At 25.6% G+C, this 21,734-nt stretch overlaps 1 protein-coding gene across 1 annotated transcript in view; it reads right to left on the bottom strand.

Annotated features, from left to right (window-relative positions):
- Nucleotides 1-21,734, bottom strand: part of LOC136989698 (uncharacterized) — a 104,596-nt gene that overhangs the window by 24,663 nt on the left and 58,199 nt on the right. The window contains exon 3 of the mRNA XM_067287934.1: nt 5,008-5,106. Coding sequence (XP_067144035.1) covers nt 5,008-5,106 — 99 coding nt within the window. The remainder of the gene's footprint in view (nt 1-5,007; nt 5,107-21,734) is intronic.

Below are 21,734 nucleotides of genomic sequence, written 5' to 3'. Positions count from 1 at the left end.
AAATTTTGAAAAATGAATAGAAAAAGAAAACGACTATAAAATACATTTTCGAGAGACGTGTCTCAAATGCGATATATTGTATCCGTCTTGCCAAAATAGCTGTTTTTTATCATATTAAACTATTTCCTTCTTGCTTATATCTGAAGGACTGTTTATCATCTTTGTCAAAAAATAAAACCCGGTTGAAAGATCGATTTTATATTTATTGTATTGAAAAATATTTCGATAAAAATCATTCCTACGCCTCGTATATGACTGACATGTGTTGATTATAATATAATAATAATAATAATAATTTATTGTACTAATTAAGTACTTAATTAATATCACCTTTTCGATGTTTAATATCATTTGATGTTACCGAAATTTTTGTATAAGGTTTCGTTTGATGGAATATGGAGTATGGGCGATTCCTTTCTATGGAAAATTGGCTTCTATTCAGGTGTTAGACCCGAAGAGACGTGGCAAGCTCGTTGATGAGGCTCGAACCCACGACCAATGACCCAGAATTTTGTTACAGAATCTACGCATTTTGCAAATTTATATTGTAAATATTTTTCAAAATTAATATAATAATTATATAAACTTAACCTCATTTATTAAGGCTATGTAGTAGGAAAACTGATTATACAGCTACTATATCTACATTCATAATTAACCAATATTTCTCAACGTCTGACATATTTAAAAAATTATTATTAATAATATAAAACGGTAAAGGGCTTATTTTGGAGTAGGAGTAAGTTTTGAAGACATTTTAAGCGCTAATAACGAGTAAAACTTTAAGTCTAATTATGACCCATGAGCTGCTCTCTATCTTCCCATTCCTTGACCTTTAAATTCCAAAGTTTAACAGATCAATGCCCCATACGTAGAAATAACTCTGCCGAGTTTTAATACTTTTGGTCATTCAGTCTTTAGATATAATGCAAAATAGACAAAACTTTCTAAGGGTTTTTCTTACATTTCTAGGCTCCTGGAGTGTCAAATCAAATTAACTTTTTTAAAATTGAATTCTAAAGAGTCGAAAAAAAATATTTTATTGGGATATATGTATACAAAAAGTTTACATTTAATAAATAAATAATGTTTAAAATGTATAATCTGATATAAAATCATATAATTTGCAGTGAAAACAAAATCAGTAAATGATGCAAATATTATATTTTGCGTTGAGTGAGAATTGAATTTACATTCGATTCTTATCCAAGGACAGCATAATTATAGTTTAAACATTAATTATTATTGTATTAGCAACTGAATCAACTTAAAGAGATTCTTCTTTAGTTCATGTTAAAGTTATTTAACACCTTTATATAATCAAAATGAGTTGGACAGGAGACATTTTGGCATAGAAGTGAGTTATTTGGAATAATAGAAACATGTTATGCCTCTTTAGAAGCATGTTATGCCCTTTAAAAACATGTTATGCCCTATTTTATTCCTATCATGCCAAAATTCTCCCTGTATCATCAGTTCAATTTTATAAGAGTGTTAAGAGACTTTTGACTCACCATGTATAAGTCCACTTACATTTAAATTATTAGATCTTCTCTATTTGTAAATATTATTTTTCTTTATTTTATATTTAAATAAATAAATTTATAAATTCCCTCGTCTCCTTAAAATAATAATTTTACATATCTTCAGTTAAAATTAAATTTATTCAATATAATTTTATAAAAATTTCAAAAAATAGCTTATTTGTTTAAAGTGAATTTTCGATTAGTTTATTACGTTTAATGTTTTTATTGAATTAAATATTAATGCGATATAAATCTAAACTTAAGATAAAATTGGATTATATATGAATATTTTAGACAATTTAATGCATTTTTAATAAATATGTTCGTTTAAATTATCTAAAACTTATTATATAAACATGGCGGCATCGAGAGCTTGTATGGGGCCTGAAGTACAGAACGGGCCCCTTTTGCCACGGGATTTTTTAGACAAATTAAATACGTAGATTATTTCTTTACCAATAAAAAGCAGAAGGATTTTCTTTTCTGTTATTAGAAAATAAAAAAATTAATATTAATTTATAGAGGAGGGGCACTTGAGGTCTGTAAGTTTTCTTAGGATCTGAAAGAAAAATCCTCAGCTCTCATTCACTCGATGACTCTGGTTATAAAAGTTTTATTAAAATAAAAACTGTAAACATATTTTATCACAAGATTTTTTTAATAGTCTGTTAGTATGTCTATTTGATTGTTCTATTATAAAAACTGTCATAGTTTAGTGTAACACAGTCGTTCGTATAAGTATGGTCCTTTATATCAATCCAGGAATGTGATAAGACCCTTAAAATGCGTCATGAGTAGCTAGATTTGGACTATTAGTTTCCTTTCCACAATCATTATTCTTCAAATTAAATATTGTATACAATGATTAGTTATGTAATAATGTTTCATGATGCTTATATATTTTATAATTCTACAGTATAATTATTATTGTGTAGAGCCTAGTCAAGGATGAGTGAGGAGACGAGAAAGAGGTTAAAAACGAAAAGAGAAGTTTTCATTGAGGTAATATAAGGTAAATTAGAATATATGAAGAGAATGAGGAAATAAGTAAGAGGATAAGAAAGAGGAGAGAATATTCCTGTAGGGTAATGATAGGGTAAACAGAAAGTATGAAGAGAATGAGGATATAAGTAAAAGGATAAAAAAGAGGAAGGAATATTCCAATAGGGTGAATCAGAAAGTATAAAATAATACAATATTTATTGAGAAATGCTAACATAGTAGTTATATACACAATCACTACGTTGACGTTTAACTATTAAAATAAGATATTTACGACAAGGACAGTATAGCAAAAAAGCATTTCTTTACGTAAAATTATTTAATTTTTAATAAATATTAAAATATTATGTAAAAAGAAGAAATATTAATGTATATTTAATAACTTTCATTTTGAATTAATCTGTAATTTCATTTTTTAAAAAGCTATTATAAATTTATTTAAAATATAAAAAGCTAATAGTTTAACAAAGAGATGAATGATTAAATATTCTTTGAGAATTTTCATTAACGTTCAAAGAAAAAAAAAAAAAAAAGGTTGACAAAATTTTCTGAATTTATTTATGAGCAAAACATGATAACATTTTAAAGATCAAACGGGAATAAAATATTGAAAGGAAAGGATATTAATTATCAAAAATTAAATGTATAGAATCTGCTTGTTGGTTTGATAACGAATTTCTAATTAAATTAAAACTGATTCAATACAGTTTTTATCAAAAAACAAAAAAAAAAAATCACACAAAGAGGCTACAAAACGCTCCCTTAATAAATTTTATAATCGAAAATCTTCACAAAATTGTCTTAAATATAATATAAATATATTTAAAATTCAATTTTTATCTGAAATTTTGAGATATAAGGCTACTATTTATACATTCGCCATTCTTGAAAGCAGTATTAATGAATTTAAATCGACTAATTACGTATAAATACAGTCAAACCTCTTAACGACGACCTTTAATAATGGCCGTTGTTTGCAGGTTATTTTTGTATTCAATTTTGTTAAGCAAAAAGAAAATTTCCGTGTCCGCCGTTATTGAAGGTTCGATTGTATAAAAATTTATTATAATATGTAAAAAGGGAAATTTTAATAATATTTAAATGTTAGTGTGGCTTTTAAAAAGTGCATTAATAACTTAATTATTTTTTTAATTCTAATTAAACATTAAGAAATGAAAGATTTTTGTCGTGATTAGATGATGAATACGTCAAAGAAAAAGTCCTTGATTGAAGAGTTCTGGAAGAAGATGAAATATTTATAGAACAGGCCCCAGTACATTGATTAATCTGTTCGAAGTATCAAAAGAATCCTTTCTTTTTGCTTTCTACATACAAAAAAAAAGGAGGAAGAACTTTTGTATCCGAATATTTTAAGATATAATGAAGATAATGTAGCGGAAAATTCTAAATCGGTTAATGGTATTAAATTTTCATAAAGATTTTTAAAAATTGTAAGAAAAGCCTTAAAAATTTTTTTAATTATTAAACTAAAACAAAAGCAGAATTTACGACAGAAATATCAAAATATTTTAAATTTAATATAATATAATTCTAGTTTAAAATATATACAGCATAATGATTAATTACTATAATATTTAAACTATTGGAAAAATGATAGTTATAATAGTAATTAATCACTCGAAATTTTAATAAATATCTCCGAAAGATGAATTATAAACGAATTTATGAATTATTGAAATATTTATAATTACATATTTTCTATTAAAGGAAATTTTATTACAGTAATATAATGGAAATAAATAATATTCTGACGTTAAGTGTGTAATTTTACTTAAAATTTAATAAATTTTAAGAGGTTTTTTTACTCTTTGACTAAGAGAAAACTTCTCTAGAATTAAGTATAAATATGATACAGTTGAATTTTAAAAGAAAATAGCAGGAAAACTTCGAAGATTTGTATTAATGACTTCCTATTACACAATAAATAAAGAATTCTACCGCTCGTTAAAAGTATATATTCTCACCAAAACTCTCATAAATAAATGGAATAGTGTATTCTCATAAATATTCCACTTATTTTATCCACTTTTCTTCTTCACAAATCTTCGTTTGCCATTCTTAAAAATTACTACTTCTTGTTCGCACCATAAAACTCGAATAATGTCCATTTAGAACGGATTCTAATAAAAATTTGTCATCGGCAATGATTTAAATATCTTTTAACCGTTTAAAAATATAAATGTTTATGATGAAACATTAAAATCTCTTGCCTTAAGAGGAAGAAAAAATAATAATAATAATAATAATAATTCGGTGTTGCATATAAATTATTACACTTGACGATATTACTAATTATTTATACACTAACAAGGCTGTTTTTAATGTATTTTTATACGAATTATTTTATAAAATATTACTTTTAATTTCGATTAAAGTTTAGAGTAAATGTTTACGAAGATATTAAATATATTATCCTAAAATTTATGTGAAAATATAAAGGAAAGAAACAAGACTCTACCGCCACTAGAGTTATCCTTCTTGTGCTTGGCTCTGTTGCTGCTATCAGACTTTTCTGCTATACTTTGGCTATCGGGGCTACTTCTGCTGCTGATCCGAGCTAAAATAAAATATATTTTATTTATATACAGTAAAAAAAAAACAAAATTGCTCTATATTCATATAACTAGATTAAATTTTCTAACTGCACCATTAATTTTATCACATATATTAATAATATATAACTTAAATCAATAATTAATATTCAACATCATCTTTTTGAATATATTTGTATGGAAATCAGGTTTTTTTATTTAAACTTTTTCTATCTATAAAAGGTATAACGTCTAGACATGTTGTATATCAATTTGATGAATGAAGATAAGCAATCGCCCAATGATTCTTTGTGAAATATTGTTCTCTTGTGCATTGTTTACTTTGGAAAAATCTCCATTTATTATTCAATGAATCTTCTAAATTTTTTCTATTAAGCACGATTTTAATACTTTATTATTAAAATCACGGATTAAATTTAATCAATTTTTTAAATAAATAATTCTTTTATTTTAAACGTCATTTTTGTATTTAGCAATTAGATATAAACGCGTATCGAATTGATTTAAACGTTTTAATACTTTGAGTCTAATATAAAATTATTAATTAACGTGATAGGGAGCAGGACAGAACTATCAGAGACAGACCAACCCGGAGAAATTCCTGGTTTTTCCTCACTGATTCAATCCTGGATCCCCCAGAGCGGAAAACAAAAGTCTAACTGCCTCGGAAGTCACATACAAGTTCGTTAAAAAGTATGTTTCTAGGATTAATGTTCTTACTGATGAAAGCTTACGTTTAATTAGCTGAAAGTTTACATTAACACAAACATAATTATAATATAATAATATATATTGTATTTAACAAAAGCTTTAAAAAAGTATTCTTCTCGTTTTCCCTCTTAACCCTCTCTAAAAGACCACCCCTCTAAAGCGACCACCCTTCATAAAAATCACTTTTACTCGAAACTATTGGCGGTCTCAAGGTAGGGGTTTACTGTATCTCAGTTAAAAATTAAATATAAATTTATTTCTCACGAATAAATATTCATGATTAAATAAATTTTACAAATAATTTAAATTTTAATTAATTAATCATTTTATCCTAAAATGAATTTAAATACGTAATATACAAAGAAATAATTATCAAATAAACAAGAAAATCGATTATACGTGGCTTATACGAGATAATCCGTTCCATAAATAATACACACCTATGAAATTCGATTGTACTAGCACGTAACTAATTCAATGATGATTATGTTATATTGGATTAATATTAATTGTATACGATATAATTACTAAATATTGATACATTTAAAATAATTACGACAAGTCGAATATACTAATGAAATTATTATACATCACTTTGACACGGTTCATATAATAATTGAGTGATGATTCTGGTAATAAATTAAAAGTATAAACCGTATATGTTTAGCCAAAGGAAAAGGTTCTAGTTTGACAGAAAAAGGCATTCAAGTTCATTTTGTCTGCCCTGATATTGCCAAATTCTTCCTTTAAATGGACATCAACGTATATTAACACATGCTTACGTGTTTAAAATTAAATCAATATTTCAATGTGTACAGTGTATGTGTTGAACAGTTAAAAACAAATATATCCAGTGTAAATAATTTCTTTAAATAATCGTTCGAATTTAATTAAATTAAAAAGAAGAATGAAGTAATTACATTATTAATAATTGATTACATTATTAAATACAACAATACTGTGTTATAATGTAATAACTAAAGTAATTAAATAATAAAAATAATGTAGATTAAATTTTAAAAAACGAAATATTTTGAGTGTAATATATAAAATTCAATTCATATTCACTATATATATATATATATATATATATATTACAGAACATTAAATGTAGAACGTACTAAAATATTAAAACAAGGTAATAAATTGCTATGACAGAACGTAAAACTTGTGACAAATTATGTAGAGATTAGATAACATTTGTCACAGCTTCTAAAGCAACAAAGTTTTAAATTTGTTATTTGCTATTTTAGTAATATTACAGATTTACATTCGAGGAAATGATTTTAAAATGAAACGTAATTCTGGATATAAAAATTTAAAATATATAACATGAAATAAAAGATAAACAAAAGAGTTAGAACGTAATCATAACTTCATCTTGTCTCTCTCATATATATTTAATTTATATCCTTTAGAAAAATATGTTTAAAAAATAGCTTGTTTCCATTAAATTTCAATTAAATTTTAAGTAGGAACAAAATTTGGTTTGTATATTACATATGACCTCCCTCCATTTTCTTGGATTCTTCTTTTAAATGGAGGTTGGTATGCTTTAATTGACCTAACTGCTCCTATTTAGGTGTTACAAAGGTAAAAAAAAAAATCCTGAAAACTTCACGTGTCCAGCTCATTGACCAGGCACGAACCCACTACCATGTGTTCAGTGGTTTTATGTACTCGGCCATTGATGGGCCGTTGGCGAAACGTAAAGAATATCTATTACGTGAGTTAATTAGCAATGAAGAGCATAAATATTGAGTATAAAGTAATAGGAAATTCATATTAAAAATCTGTTTATATAATGCAAACAAAGATATTAGTCATATAAATGAAAGGCAATGCTAAAGGATAAAAGAGCAGAATCTTCTATACATTAGAATAGCCTTTTATGTGACAAAGAACAACAAAGCTCACAGAATTAGTATTAAAAAATGTGATTTTAATGTATAGTTTTAAAATTTTTTAAATTATTTGAAATTATATATATTATACATTTAAATAACCTTCTACTTCCATTTTAGAACAGATTTATTTTTATTGTTGTTTAATTTCATATACATTACAGTTGTGTTGTTTTATGATATTAAACGTCAAGTGTATTAAAAATATACGAAAAATTTTTAATAGAAAACATAAAAGTTTTATTCTTACAGATCTAAGCAACGTGCATCATTTCGCAGATAAGAGATATTTTGCATTATGCAAATCGTCACCATTGTTTTCAGTGATGAAGCAAACAGATAAACATTATTTTTTTTTTCTAGTTGAATTTTTATTCAGCCGAAACCTACAAGTTGATAAGAAAAAAACATGCCTAAGTAGAGAGAAAACATGGAATGAGGAACAGCAAGCTATCGGGAACATAAACATTCCCATTTCAAATTCAAAAAAACTAAAGTGAAGCTGATAAACTTCTTCGAGATAGAAGAATCATTCACAAGAAATTTGTTTTTCGAGATCAGGCAAAGAATAAAAAGTACATAGAACATGTTTTGGATCATTTAGTTAAAACAATTCGACCTAAGAAGTTTTAGTTTTAAAAGAAAACCTGGTTCCTATTACACACTTAATGCTCAATCTTGTTCTAAAACGGTGAGTTGGATTTTTGGTAAAGTTTATAATTGCAAAAATAAGTCGGATAGTTGTGGACGTTTGACTAAATTGAAGTATATTTTTTTAAAATATAATGAAATCTTTCCAATGTCCAAAATATTTTCACCAAACTCTATTGGTAATACCATTACATATCATTAAGAATAAACCTTAAAAGAACTCTCCTCACTTAGAAGTGAGGCGATGAAGCATGATTTCCATTAAGATTCTCAAAAAAATAATTGAGTTATCCAAAAAATTCTGCATACTAAGAGGAAAAAATATATATACTTAACGCTGGAATAGGCAAGAAACAGTTAATATTTATCATCTTTGCCCAGGAAATTACAAATTCTTTTGAATTCCAGTCGAAATTTTCTATAAATTTGTTTAGTAAATAGTAATAATGTACTATATAAAACGAACTAACTCTAAGAGATAAACTCATAATCTTCCATTTTCTTTTTATATGCTTTTTTTTCCGAAGTACACTTTAAAAGCTTATGTAGAAGTACATATTTTTCTTCTATTATTATAAAATAAATTGATTTTATATAAAAAGCAGCACAGATTTTACACGGAACAATAATAATATCACATTTTAAACATGTAATACTTTAAAATGGCATAGAATGTAAGCTATAAAAATATGAACATTTATGACAGATTTACAAGTTATTGTGATATAATAAATTATAAACATTTATTATACTATTATAACATTAAATATCATTTGTAAATTACATACATATTATTAATTATCCAATATATAATAACTTATAATAAGTTATTATATATAGTCTATATATTAATATAATCATCTAAATTTGGCTACTTATTTGACGTATACATACATTTACACTCAATAACTAAGTAAGTATTGGATGTAAAAGATAAATATAATATAAATTTAAATGTTTTGCATGTTTTTTTACTTAATAAAATATAGAATAAGGTCCATGTAATCTGATGGTTTGCCAAAAAATACAACAGGACTCGAGGCATATTCAATTTATCGATTCGTCAAACAAGATAAAACACTTCTAAATATGAAATTACTTATAAAGGGTGATTCAAAAATCAGTTAACATAGATATATTTTTATTTATTTAGAATTTAAAATGTATAATTACTTTGAATTGTAAGCATTGTAAATAAAATCTAACACAATCTGAAGTCGTGTTCGGGTCGATAACGTTGATTTAAAGAACAGATATTTTTATTTAATATTTAAAACAAAGGAGAAATATTTCAAGTAATCGAAATATAAAATTTAAAAAAATAAAATTTTATATTTAATATATCAATCTTTTAAATTCAATCTTTAAACAGATGCAGCTCCTACTCCAAATTCTTTCAATACGAATGTAAAGAAAAAAGGAAAGGGGGAAAAAATCCGTATTTTCAGTTTGTTATTAATAATTTAAAATAAATAAAATATCGTATAATGTAATATATATATATATATATATTATATATATATATATATATATATATATATTTTTAGGATATTAGATTTATTTTCGAATTTTTAAGATTTTTCTTTCCGAGTTTCTATATAATATTTTTGTAGATAACTGAAAAAAATAACGATATATTGAATTTTATTGCTGAAATTTTTTAATATTAAATATCAATTTGGTTAGAAATGATACGAAAACAGTTATAAAATAAGTATTGAATTTTTTAAAAGTATAATAATATATAAAAATATTATTATCATTTTATTTTATTATATAAATTTACAAATTTCAATTTTTTTAAAAAAAAACTGGTAAAAATAAAGTGAATTTACTGGTAAAAATAAGATAAATTTTCAAATAAATACAAAGTTATATTTTATTATATAAATTTACAACTTTCAATTTTCTTTTTGTTTTTTTTACTGGTAAAAATAAAGTAAATTTTCAAATAAATACAAATTTATATTGAAAAAATTTATGAATTTAAAATTAAAGTTATACAAAAATAAATAATGTTTATTTTTGTACATATTTAAATAAATTCTATTGATATTTAGCAATAAAAATCAAACGTATAAATATAAATTTGAATACGTTTGCATTATTTTTATACGACGTGAAACTAATATTCAATCGAATAACTAATGAGAGAAACTAAATTGGAATTCTGCTCCAGTATTTACTTCTATCTCTCTGATTGGATTTCTATCATTAGTTGTAATATAACTAAATGGAAGATTATATATAAATCTCATTACGTTTCTGATGAAGTTTTCTCGGAAAAATTTCATAGTCCAATATATATGAAACTAATATACACATTCGTGTTTACATGCATCTATATAAACAAAATTTAATTAATTAATTTTAATTCCTTCATTAATTATATACACATATATTTTAAATATATAAAGAAAATAATCAATTTTTAGTTTATGGTAGGGGAGGCCGTTATGGCCCACTGCATTTAGAATATTATTTGACTAATTGTAATTTTTTCCAAGTAATAACTAAGCTCTTATCTATACTATTATTGAAAATATACAGTGTTTTGTATGTATATATACACTTTTATTTATTTATTAAATAGAAAAAATATCAGTTATAAAATATCCATAATTATAAGTCGAATTAAATGTGTCATCAATACGTTTAGCAGTGTAATTATAAATAGATAAAGAATTTTGTACATAAATCCGATAGTTAATTATGAGGAAATTGGAGATAGAAACTAATTATATCCAATATAGATTAGTATTACATTTATATTATTCAAATCGAATCCTCTTTGTACTGTGCTCAGGACCGTGGTTAAAACATTTTACACCAGAAGCAAATCTGGCGCTTTGGATAAGCCATTCATTAGCCTGTTACAAACTTTTTCATACTCCTGTGTCTCAGTTTTATATGAATTTATTAATATGCCCATGTAACAATTTTCGCCCCATTATTTCGGCGCCATGGTCCTGGTGAGCCTTTCCATCGCCTGAGTTATGTTGGACGTTTTTCAATATTTTCACACGAAATATTAATTAAAATAAATACAATTTCTAATTAAACATCTTTAAATAACTTTTAAAATAATCTACATTACTGATTACATAATTAATTCATATTGCAGAATCAATAAAAAATTAGTAAATTGTAGGCGTATGTAACAGTTTTTCTGATGTAATGCTTTTAAAATCTAATAGAAAGTCACTTGAAGAATTTCAAAGTAAAAAAGAAAGAAAAATGTTACTTGATACAATAAATCTAAATGGCTTGTCTTGTTAAATTTTTATATATTCTACAATTACGGAATTATTCTTCAGTAATTGAAATAATAGTCAATACCTTACTTCAAAACGATCCTGAAGTTGATTTTATGTTTATAGAATGACCGTTTTTCAGGTCTATTATGGGCTTTATTACGAATTATTTATCTAATTTTCTAGCAATTTCAAAATTAAAGACAATAACACAGAAAAATCTAACAATTTGCCGGCGAAAAATTGAGAAAACGTCAGAATCTGTAGATTAAACACGAGATCTAAACTTCACACTAAAAGATATTTATTATAATCCATAATATAATATAGATATTGTATTAACCACACCAAATCTTTTATTAGTAAACTATTAATTATGAGAGCCAACTCTAAAGGGCCCGTACTTTGTTCAACAAGTCAAATAATGTTTGAAGTGATGCCAACCCCCCCAAAGTTGAAGGATAAATATAATTTCTAGCCTTCAATTTTGGGAGACTCGGCATCACTTTAAAACATTTAAGGGGGTTAAACGGGCTTTCTGTCCCTTAGAGTTGGCTCTAATAAACGTAAAACTTCAAAAATAAACGAAGATTTATATATAAAATATTAAAACTAATTAATGAATACAAATTAGAAATAATTTAAAGTAAATTTTTATAGATTTTTTCGCAATTAAAATTCTTCTATTAAAAAGAAAACAATGCAAAAAAACTGTTTAGTGTATGATCCAGTAAACGATAAAATCGGCGAAAAAGGGAAGAATTCTCTATTTTTATTCAATTTAAATTTAATATAACAAAGTTTGGCTTTGGCAAAAATACATTAAACTGCGGTTTTGCATAGCAATAAACAACCAGGAGTGAAATTTACTTAAAAGCCTCGTAAATAGAAGATAATCGCTTATGTTGGAATTTACAATTTGTCTTTTTCGCATCTTAGAAACACAAGATTACAGTGGATGCTATCTTCTTTTATAACCTCTTCTCTGTCTAAATTTGTAAAATTGATTAAAATCTCTCTGGCGTTAGTACAATTTAAAAAATTACAAGTTAAATAATGATGTTTAAATAAATTACGAAGGGTGAAATTTCAAGGGTAAATTAATTACGAAGGGTGAAATTTGTCATTAACTTCTGTTTACGAAGAATATGCCCATCAGTGGCGGAGTGGATAAAACCATTGAACATTGGTAGTTAGTCGCGGGTTCGTCCTTGCCCGGAAAACTCCACGTGGGTTGTCCACGTGGAGTTTTCCGGGTTTTCTGCACGTTTGGAGCATCTAAACAGGAACCAGTTTTCCTTAGAAACTCCTTCTGAGAGGCAGATTGCCTACGTGTTTCGTTGCCGTATACAAACATAACAAACATACATTAAATTTACAAAAAAATGATATAAGTTACATTATCTTAAGCATTTTCTTAGCTTTTCACTATTTATTTATTTATAAGATAGATAAAACTATCGAAAGTTTTTCTTTTATAAAAATTGTTCAAAAATATAATTTGTATATAAAGTACGTCCATTATTTTACAAAACAGATGTTTAAAATTAGCGTGATCAACAAAAACATATGAAGTAGTTACATTAGTGACTAAGCATGACTGCCGTATACGATTCTATTGGCCTATTTATGGAGTATGTTTATGATTTATATCATTCAAATCAATACATAAGGGTAAAAGTAAAGCAGCTTCATTTGTCTTTTTTTTTACTTTAAAATATAATAATTTCGCTACATTTGAGCAAAAAAATAATATTCTATAAAATAAAAAAATAGATACAAATGTAGAAACGTTGAGACTGATTATTAATGTAGCTAGACAATATTGGAATTATTATTTTCTAAATTCCCTCTTTCGATAACAATGCCATTCTATTCTTAAATGTTAAAAATTGTGATTACCTAATGTTTTTCTTTGGATTCTTTATCAATATTTATTCTACTGTAAATATAACACTTAAAACAACTCTTTCGAATCCCATCGTCCTAAACAATTTCTTTTTCCTGGTCATCAATGTCAGCACTGGTCACTCTGTGATATCTGAATGGATAAAACATTGAACATTGTAGTTATCTTGAGTTCGCACCTCATTAACCAGCTGGCCAGGTGTTCTTCGAGTTCTCTTCATTTGTCTAACACCTAAATGGAGGCCAGTTTCTCATAGAAGCATCCGGGAGCATTGACTGGTTAAATCTTTCAATGGAACTTGGTACAGTATACTGTGGTCTTAAAGTGAAATCCAATAGATTAAGCTAGAATTTTTTAGAATAGATGCAATTAAATCCTTACCGGTTGATCTCAAGTATGATAAAATATAAAAATTATACATAGAGAATCTTAACAAGAATATATTTACAGGCAAACTTTTTCATTTTTGCTGATCAAAACAGTTGGAAGTATCTCCAAGAATATACTTGGAGGAACCTAAACTGAAAGAGTATTGTAGTTGAAGAGTTACCAACGTGATAAACTATAATCTCAAAAGAAAAGTATGTAGAAGGCAGAGAATTTCATTCTTTAAAATAAGAACAGCAACATAAAGAATGAACTACCAAAATCATTGATATATTGTATACCTTCCACAATATAACGTAAGCCTACATTTAATTCAATTTAAGAAGAATTTCAATAAAATGAAACATCACAATATATTGCTTAACATTTCATCTGTTTTTCTGACTTGAAAAAGTTATTACGCTTTTGGAAGATACTGAAAATCGTATCAGAAACGATTAATTTCAAATATTAAATTCTGTTATCGTGACATAATCGTGTTCTATGTATTCGTTTTTAAATTTGTTTTTCTTCAAGTAATAGAATCATCCCTTTCTACCTCAATTAATTGTCAATATTCCTATTCGTTAGGTCCTCCATGAGAGTTTTAAAAGGGTGGAATTTAAAAACACTATATTATTTTTTCACAACATAGTCTACTGTATTGTGTTACTCTCTATATATAAATTGTAAAACTTAATAAACTGATGAGTTATACTATTAAAAACCTCGTGTGAAAAGCATTGCCCTTTCATGTACAGTACTTTATAATAATTTTCAATCTCTTCGTGAAACAGAAAATTGTTTGATTGGTGGTGAATTATTATATTTTAATATTATTGTTAATTGTCTACTTGGACTTTACTTATTAATAGGACTTTATACTGGTGTTTAAAGATTGGCACCGTAATGAGAGTTAGTTCAGGAAAGAACAAAATTTCTTTATTATATCACCTGTAGTAATAATTTCTGTACACATATTATACGTGTTTCGGGCTAGCACGCCCCTCATCAGCAGTATTACTACCAAACACTAAAAAGTAACAACAAGAAAACAAATAAGTTACTGTATAACTTGTTCTTTCCTGAACTAACTCTCATTACTGTGCCAATCTTTAAACACCAGTATAAAGTCCTATTAATAAGTAAAGTCCAAGTAGACAATTAACAATAATATTAGAATTTAAGGACAGTAAGGCTTTTACAATTATTATATTTTAAGTTTTATCAACACCAATCTATTATATAAAATGCTCCTTCGTTTGCTGAGGGTTCACTAGAAAAGATAATAAAAAAATTCAAGCTTATTGCCGAATGAAATACCACTTTTTATTAAGAATAACGGCATTTATTTCGAATAAGTAGAAGAGATTTATTATCTTTCTTACTTGTTTTAAATGTATTTATGCCTCTATTGAGAATTTAGATAATTCTTAATCAATAAGAATTTCGGTTTCTTCTTTTTCAAGAAGTTCAATAGAATTCTTGGATGTAGTTTTTAGTTTGTTAAGCTCTTCTTACGATAGATAAAATTGAACTTAATGATTCACCTACAGCTATAAAAAATATGAAAACTGAAGGAAAATTGCACGTACTTTCTTGGCTTTTAAAAATTAACTGAAATAAGGTATTACAAGAAAAAAAAATTAAGCAATGAATTTCAATGACGGATATAGACTTAGATAATTGGGTCTTAATTTAGACTTTATAATTTGTATTATCTTATAATGAGCTTTATAACGTAATAACTATAATATAATAGCTACACTGTAGCTATTATTATGCTTTATAATTTGTATTGTAATTTGTAATTTAAACTTTACAATTTGCAGTCCTATTCTATAAGAGTAAGTTCGAAAATTATAGCGTTTAAATTACGGAATAGGAAATATATATATTAATGTTTTGCCATTGGAATATTTAAATAGCATTTTTCTAAATAGTTTTTAATGTTTATTCAGATAAACCAGACTGATTATTACAGTTTTTTAAGCCGGAATTTTATAAAATTATTATTAAATTCTTAATTTTTCTGCTTTTCACATCACTTCAATACTTAAAGGTCTCTCTCTCTCTCTCTCCCATGAAAAATTCATTAAATAATTTTATTTAAAGTTTTAATATATTCGTATTTTCTATTATATATTATAGCCTAATTCTGTATAAATCTTAAGAGATTAAGATAGATAATTCATCTACATTCATTAATACAGATCGAGATTAAGGATTTACAACAGAACAATGCATAATTACGCGTTTAAATTTCATAATGGTACATAATTATTAAGATATTATTTTAAAAAAAACATTCGTTTTTAATAGAGAAGATGAAAAAAATTAACAAATTTTAATAAAAATTGTATTTTTCCTACAGAAAAACCGACTTGCATCTTCAATGTTAAGAGCCATGCAATAGAGATTTACGTATCAAAATTTTATTTAATTTCTTTTATTCTGCATAATTTATCTGATTTTAAACTGTATCTTTTAATGTTCCAGTTAGTCTTGTATTATAATAAATAAATGTTTAACAAAAATTAATCACTATATTAAACTTTCAGGGAAACCTTTTTTTTGTGGGGGAGGGATTTTGTATAATCAGTAATAAATTAAACCGTTGAATAATTAATTAAATATTTAGAATATAAATCTGTTGCCGTTTCCATCAGTTTTTATTTACATAAAATTAATTTAAAAAAACAGTTTTTACATTTCTTTTCCATTAAGCAAAGCAAAACCAGAATTTTAAAAAAATAATGCTAATTAAGGGGAAAAAATATATATATAAAATTTTAAAAATAAAATTAATAAAATATTATTCCATGTAATTTTTTTGTAAACAGTAATAAAAATATTTACATTAAATAAGAGATTAAAGAAAATTTACTATTAAAATTAAGAATCTAACGGTAATGATTTTTTATGTATTTTACTTCTATTTAATTTACTTTTTTTTTAATTGTAAACAAGTATAGTGGAAAAATTAATTAATTCACCACGTATACCTGAAAGAGTAAATAAGGATATCTGGTTGCAAGAGATAAAATTTGTAATTCATTAAACATAATAGAATAATTCCGCATTTTTACACCAGACATTGTGTTAATTTACTTTGTTTTACTTACCGCCTGAGTAAAAATCATTTCTTTCCGTATTTTTTAAATATATATATATATACATCTTTTATATAAGTAAAATGTTCAATTCTTGATTAGATTTGTTAAGAGAAAAATAAGGAAGAAAATCGAGAAAAACTTTTTCTTCTCTTGTTTGTTGACATTATGCGTTGGACATAGACAGAGATGGATAGTTTCAACTTCTTCTTCTTAATACAAAACTTATTTCTTTTCGGCTTTACTTTAAAATAAAGAAGAATTCTTTAAAAAAAAAAAACTAAGAAATATATTTCTAAACTAACATTTTTTTAAGTAATGGAAATAGTTTTAAGAAAATACTTTTTAGTATAACAAAAAAAAAAAAAATTTACTTTGTTGTTATTATTAAATATACTCTATACTGTGTTGTTATAATTTTTTAAATAAAAAAATTTAATTCATTTAATAATAAATTTCGTTTAAATAAATACGTTTTAACTTATATAAATTAGTTAAACAGTAAGATTAATGATGAAGTGTTGTTCAGCGTTTAATTAAAGAACAAATAAATAAATTAAAGTGTTTTTTTTATTTTTTATTTTAAGAAGCTCCGAATATTTTTAAGTAAAATATATGAAACTAATTTACGTAAATTTTAGAATTTAATGCAACTAACAAGGATAATATAACAACGTAAATGTAGCAGAATAACATATTTAATCAAATGTCATGACTTGATGTGCAAAAATCACGCCATTCACAGAAATTCCTGTCAAATAAATTGTAAAACCAGCATTCCGTGTTTCCTGAATACAAAATGTATAATGTCAAGCAAAATATATTTATGTAACTACAAAAAAATAATAATAATAATAATGTATATTAAAGTAACTCTAAATTAAAACCTTAAGTTTTCGTGAGTTTTGTATATTAATTATATGCAGTGTCCTTCATACATTTATGCACTATTTATTTATTCGTAAACATTTAAATGTATCCTTTAAATTATATCTAATGTTAGTAATAAAATTATATACAAATTTTATTCATATAACTTTAAACGATTTTTTAAGCGTTATATCTTAAACATTCGCTATAATTTTGATTAATATTTTAATAAAATTTAAATTGATTTATGTATAATTTTATTATTATTTTATAAAAAAGGCGGCTCGTATATTCTTTTAAATAAGAAAAATATGTAAATTTTTACCAGCCCAAACGTCAGTTAACCGTTGTAAAGAATCGATTTCTACGTGGCTCAAATGCATAATTACTTTCAAAATTTTATAAAAAATTATAGGAAATGAGGTCTAATCTCTTCAATATACAAATTACAATGCTTGGACACTTGCAAAAACGTGGCTGAATTGCTTGAAAAGCGTGTTTAACTAAGTTTCGGTCCACCCTTTATTTAGTGAAGATAAATTATGTATCGTGTAGAATAAATTCTAATTAAATATAGTTTTATTTCTTTAATTGTATATTTAATATATTATTAAATTGTAGAGACGATAATTTTACGATAAACTGACGGATACACGTAGTATAAAGTCATTGTATTAAGAGTACAAGGTTGCAACAAAGTAAAAGAATTCAAACAGTTATTTTATTTACTACAACAGAGTATCTTAATTAAATTGTCCGGAATTTTCGATAAAATAGTCAAAGATTTTTTAGTTATTTATTTATTTTAAATTTGATCAAAACATAAAAATTGTAATCTAAATGTTTAAGAGCCTTCAAGATTGAATAAATCCCTAAAAGTTATCAACAATGCCTGATTCACAAATAATATTACAGTTTTATAAGTAATTTATACCATTTATTTTTAATATGTAATGCCATTAATAGTATATTATGAAATATAAAACTGTAATTATCTTTACTTCAAGTAAACCTGGATAAAACAAATGATTAATTAATTCAAGATTAAAATCCAGATTAAAAAACTGCCCAAAAATAACAATCCATTTTTTATTGTTTGTTCCTTATTCGCAGTTATATTCCCACCAAACATGTAAATTATATGCATATTATTCATAATATTTACATAAGGAAAGATGGGAAGAGCAGTTTTTCCTGATTACTTATGAAAAATTACATTAGATTTCCTTACCTTATGATCATTTTGCATGTTTTCAACAGTTTGAAGGATAGGTAGATGGATGGAACGAGGCAATGAAACATTTGGACGATTTTCCAAGGGGATTTGCTTCTCTAGAGGACTTTCTACGAGCAAAATGGCCCGTTTTTAGGTGTTAGACACGTGAAGAAAACCCGGTAAACTCCACGTCACCAGTCCGTTGGTTAGGTGCGAACCCGTGACCAAGTGTTCAGTGGTTTTATCACTCAACCGCTGGTGGGGTCAACAGTTTGGGGAATTGGCAAGCTATTTATTATTATCTCTTTAGAATAAATAGAAATAAAACTTTAATAGACAAATTTGATAGAGGTGATATATCATTGCAAGTTGTATGGGCGTCAACTCGTTCGATTCCCAATAATATTTTATTTAGTGCGGGTCCCCTTTATCCTTCAACTTCTGGGGGCCTAGACCCTTAGAGTTGGCGTCCATAATTAGAAGAAATTTGAAATACAGATCTTATTCACTGATGCAAACTGAAGATTTTTATCAGAGTATAGTAGAAAAACTTAAGAAGAAATAAATACATGATCAATTTGATCTCAGACATTAACAAAGTTTTTCTAATATTATTACTAAGAAGACATAAGAAATTCTATCTAAATGCTAACATGATCAGTTGTGAACACATGGATCAAAATAAGAGAGTGTGTTTTCTTGTTTTTCCAAGGAAGAATCAATGGTAAGACAAAGAAGATAAATGATGATCCAAACAAGCTGGTTTCAGTTTTCGCTTTCCACTCTGAAAGATTTATCTGCAAGTTTCATATCATTCAAGTGTAGAACAAGACTCAGCAGAGTAATAAATGCCCTCAACTTGGCTATTTAGATAAAAGGCTATTGCTATTCGTTTTCCAAAGTGTAATACGAGTCACTGATTCTCCATTAGACTACTACATAATCTTGAGACATGGTAATCCGATAAGATGGCAGATGATATCTCACTTAAGGCGATTTACGTTATCTCTTGTAAATCAAATGGTTAACAACTGACTGAAAGCATTTCCGATTCGTGTGATTTGAAACCTGATCTTACCATTCTGTAAATTTATTTGAATAAATTTACTAAATCTTGTATTCAATTAATTTCTATCATCTCATGAAATAATTATATATTCTGCTTTTTATGTTAAAACTAGATTACACATATAGGAAATTGCAGACTAACACGTCGTATATCTTCATACTAATTGCAAAAAAAAGTACAAATTACTTTATCCTATAGTTTAAAATAAAGAAAACTAACTTTTATAACAAGATTTTGTGCTGTTTTCGTCTACATCATCAGATAATTGAAAATTAAGCTATAAGGAAGTAATAAATTTCCAAATATAAATAAAATTCATTGAAATTAGTTCAAAATGAATGAAGAAAAAGTGAAAAAGTGGAATTTAATTTCAAGTTAAGATTAAACCGTGACCTTTCACTATTAAGCCATAGGAAGAATTGAATTGAAAATCATGAAATGCTCTTACATCTTTCTATATTTAAATCTTTTTATAAAATATTTACGTTCAAATTTAACGTAAAGAAATTGGACATAGAGCAGTTCAATTTTCAAATTGAAAATTTCGCTACTGAACTTAGTTTAAAGTGTATTATTCTTCAGTTATATAACAATAACCTAATATTATACAGATTTATATAGTTACACAATGTATGTTTATCTATCAATAATTTAATATAATGCATATCTGCTTCCAATATATTAATTTTCATGATTGCATTAAGTAATAATCATTCCCGAAATGAATAATGGACGTACGGAATGAAAAATTTTTATTGTTAAACTCATTATCCTGTGATTACAATCGTAATAAATTTTAATTACATTGATACAAAATTCAATATTAAATAATTATTTGATATTCGTAGAATATTTTAAGAGTTTAACGAATAATTTTTTTCAATTTAAAACTATATAAAAGGGAATTTACCATTTACAATTTTTTTCTCTACTGAAATTTCAAATAGGAAATGATTAACGAAATTAATTAAACTTTGATTCTTGTTTATATCAATAGAATGTACAGTACATAATGAGGAATGTACAAATGGAATTATTCTTGAATGTTGCTACAAATTTCATTATGATAAATAATTTATTATTATATAAATTAAAATAAATTTCATTTCCTAATGGAACATAACGACTCGATGAACTTTGCTTTCTACATAAATGCACATCCGTGCCCAAAATCAGATCAATCGATCTTTCTAACAAGATAAATAAATAACCCGGATGTTGTAACATGGTAAAGCTACCGTATCTTCTAATTGATGATTCCATAGCCTCTGGCTCAAACCTCCTGCTATTTATCCGATGAACTTTCTTTCTATTATATAATTCAATAGTAAAGTTTGCCAGATCCTTTAATCATCTTTCTTTCTGGAAGGCAAGGGTCAATTCTTCATAATCATCCATTGTCGCCTGATGGAACCAGGATATCCGATTACATTACTCCGATTTAAAAAGTATGCTTTCCAATGGCATAAATGGCATTAATATAACGTAGACGAATAAAAAATACTTTTATAGAATGAAATCAAATTTAATATTTAGCATAAATTATACGTATTATTTTTAATAGACGGAT

The sequence above is a fragment of the Centruroides vittatus genome, unplaced genomic scaffold, assembly GCF_030686945.1.
Source record: "Centruroides vittatus isolate TY-2023 unplaced genomic scaffold, ASM3068694v2 scaffold_752, whole genome shotgun sequence".
Classification (NCBI taxonomy): Eukaryota; Metazoa; Arthropoda; class Arachnida; order Scorpiones; family Buthidae; genus Centruroides; species Centruroides vittatus.
The sequence above is the reverse complement of the archived record's forward strand: the minus strand, read 5'-3'. Positions and strand labels throughout refer to the sequence as shown.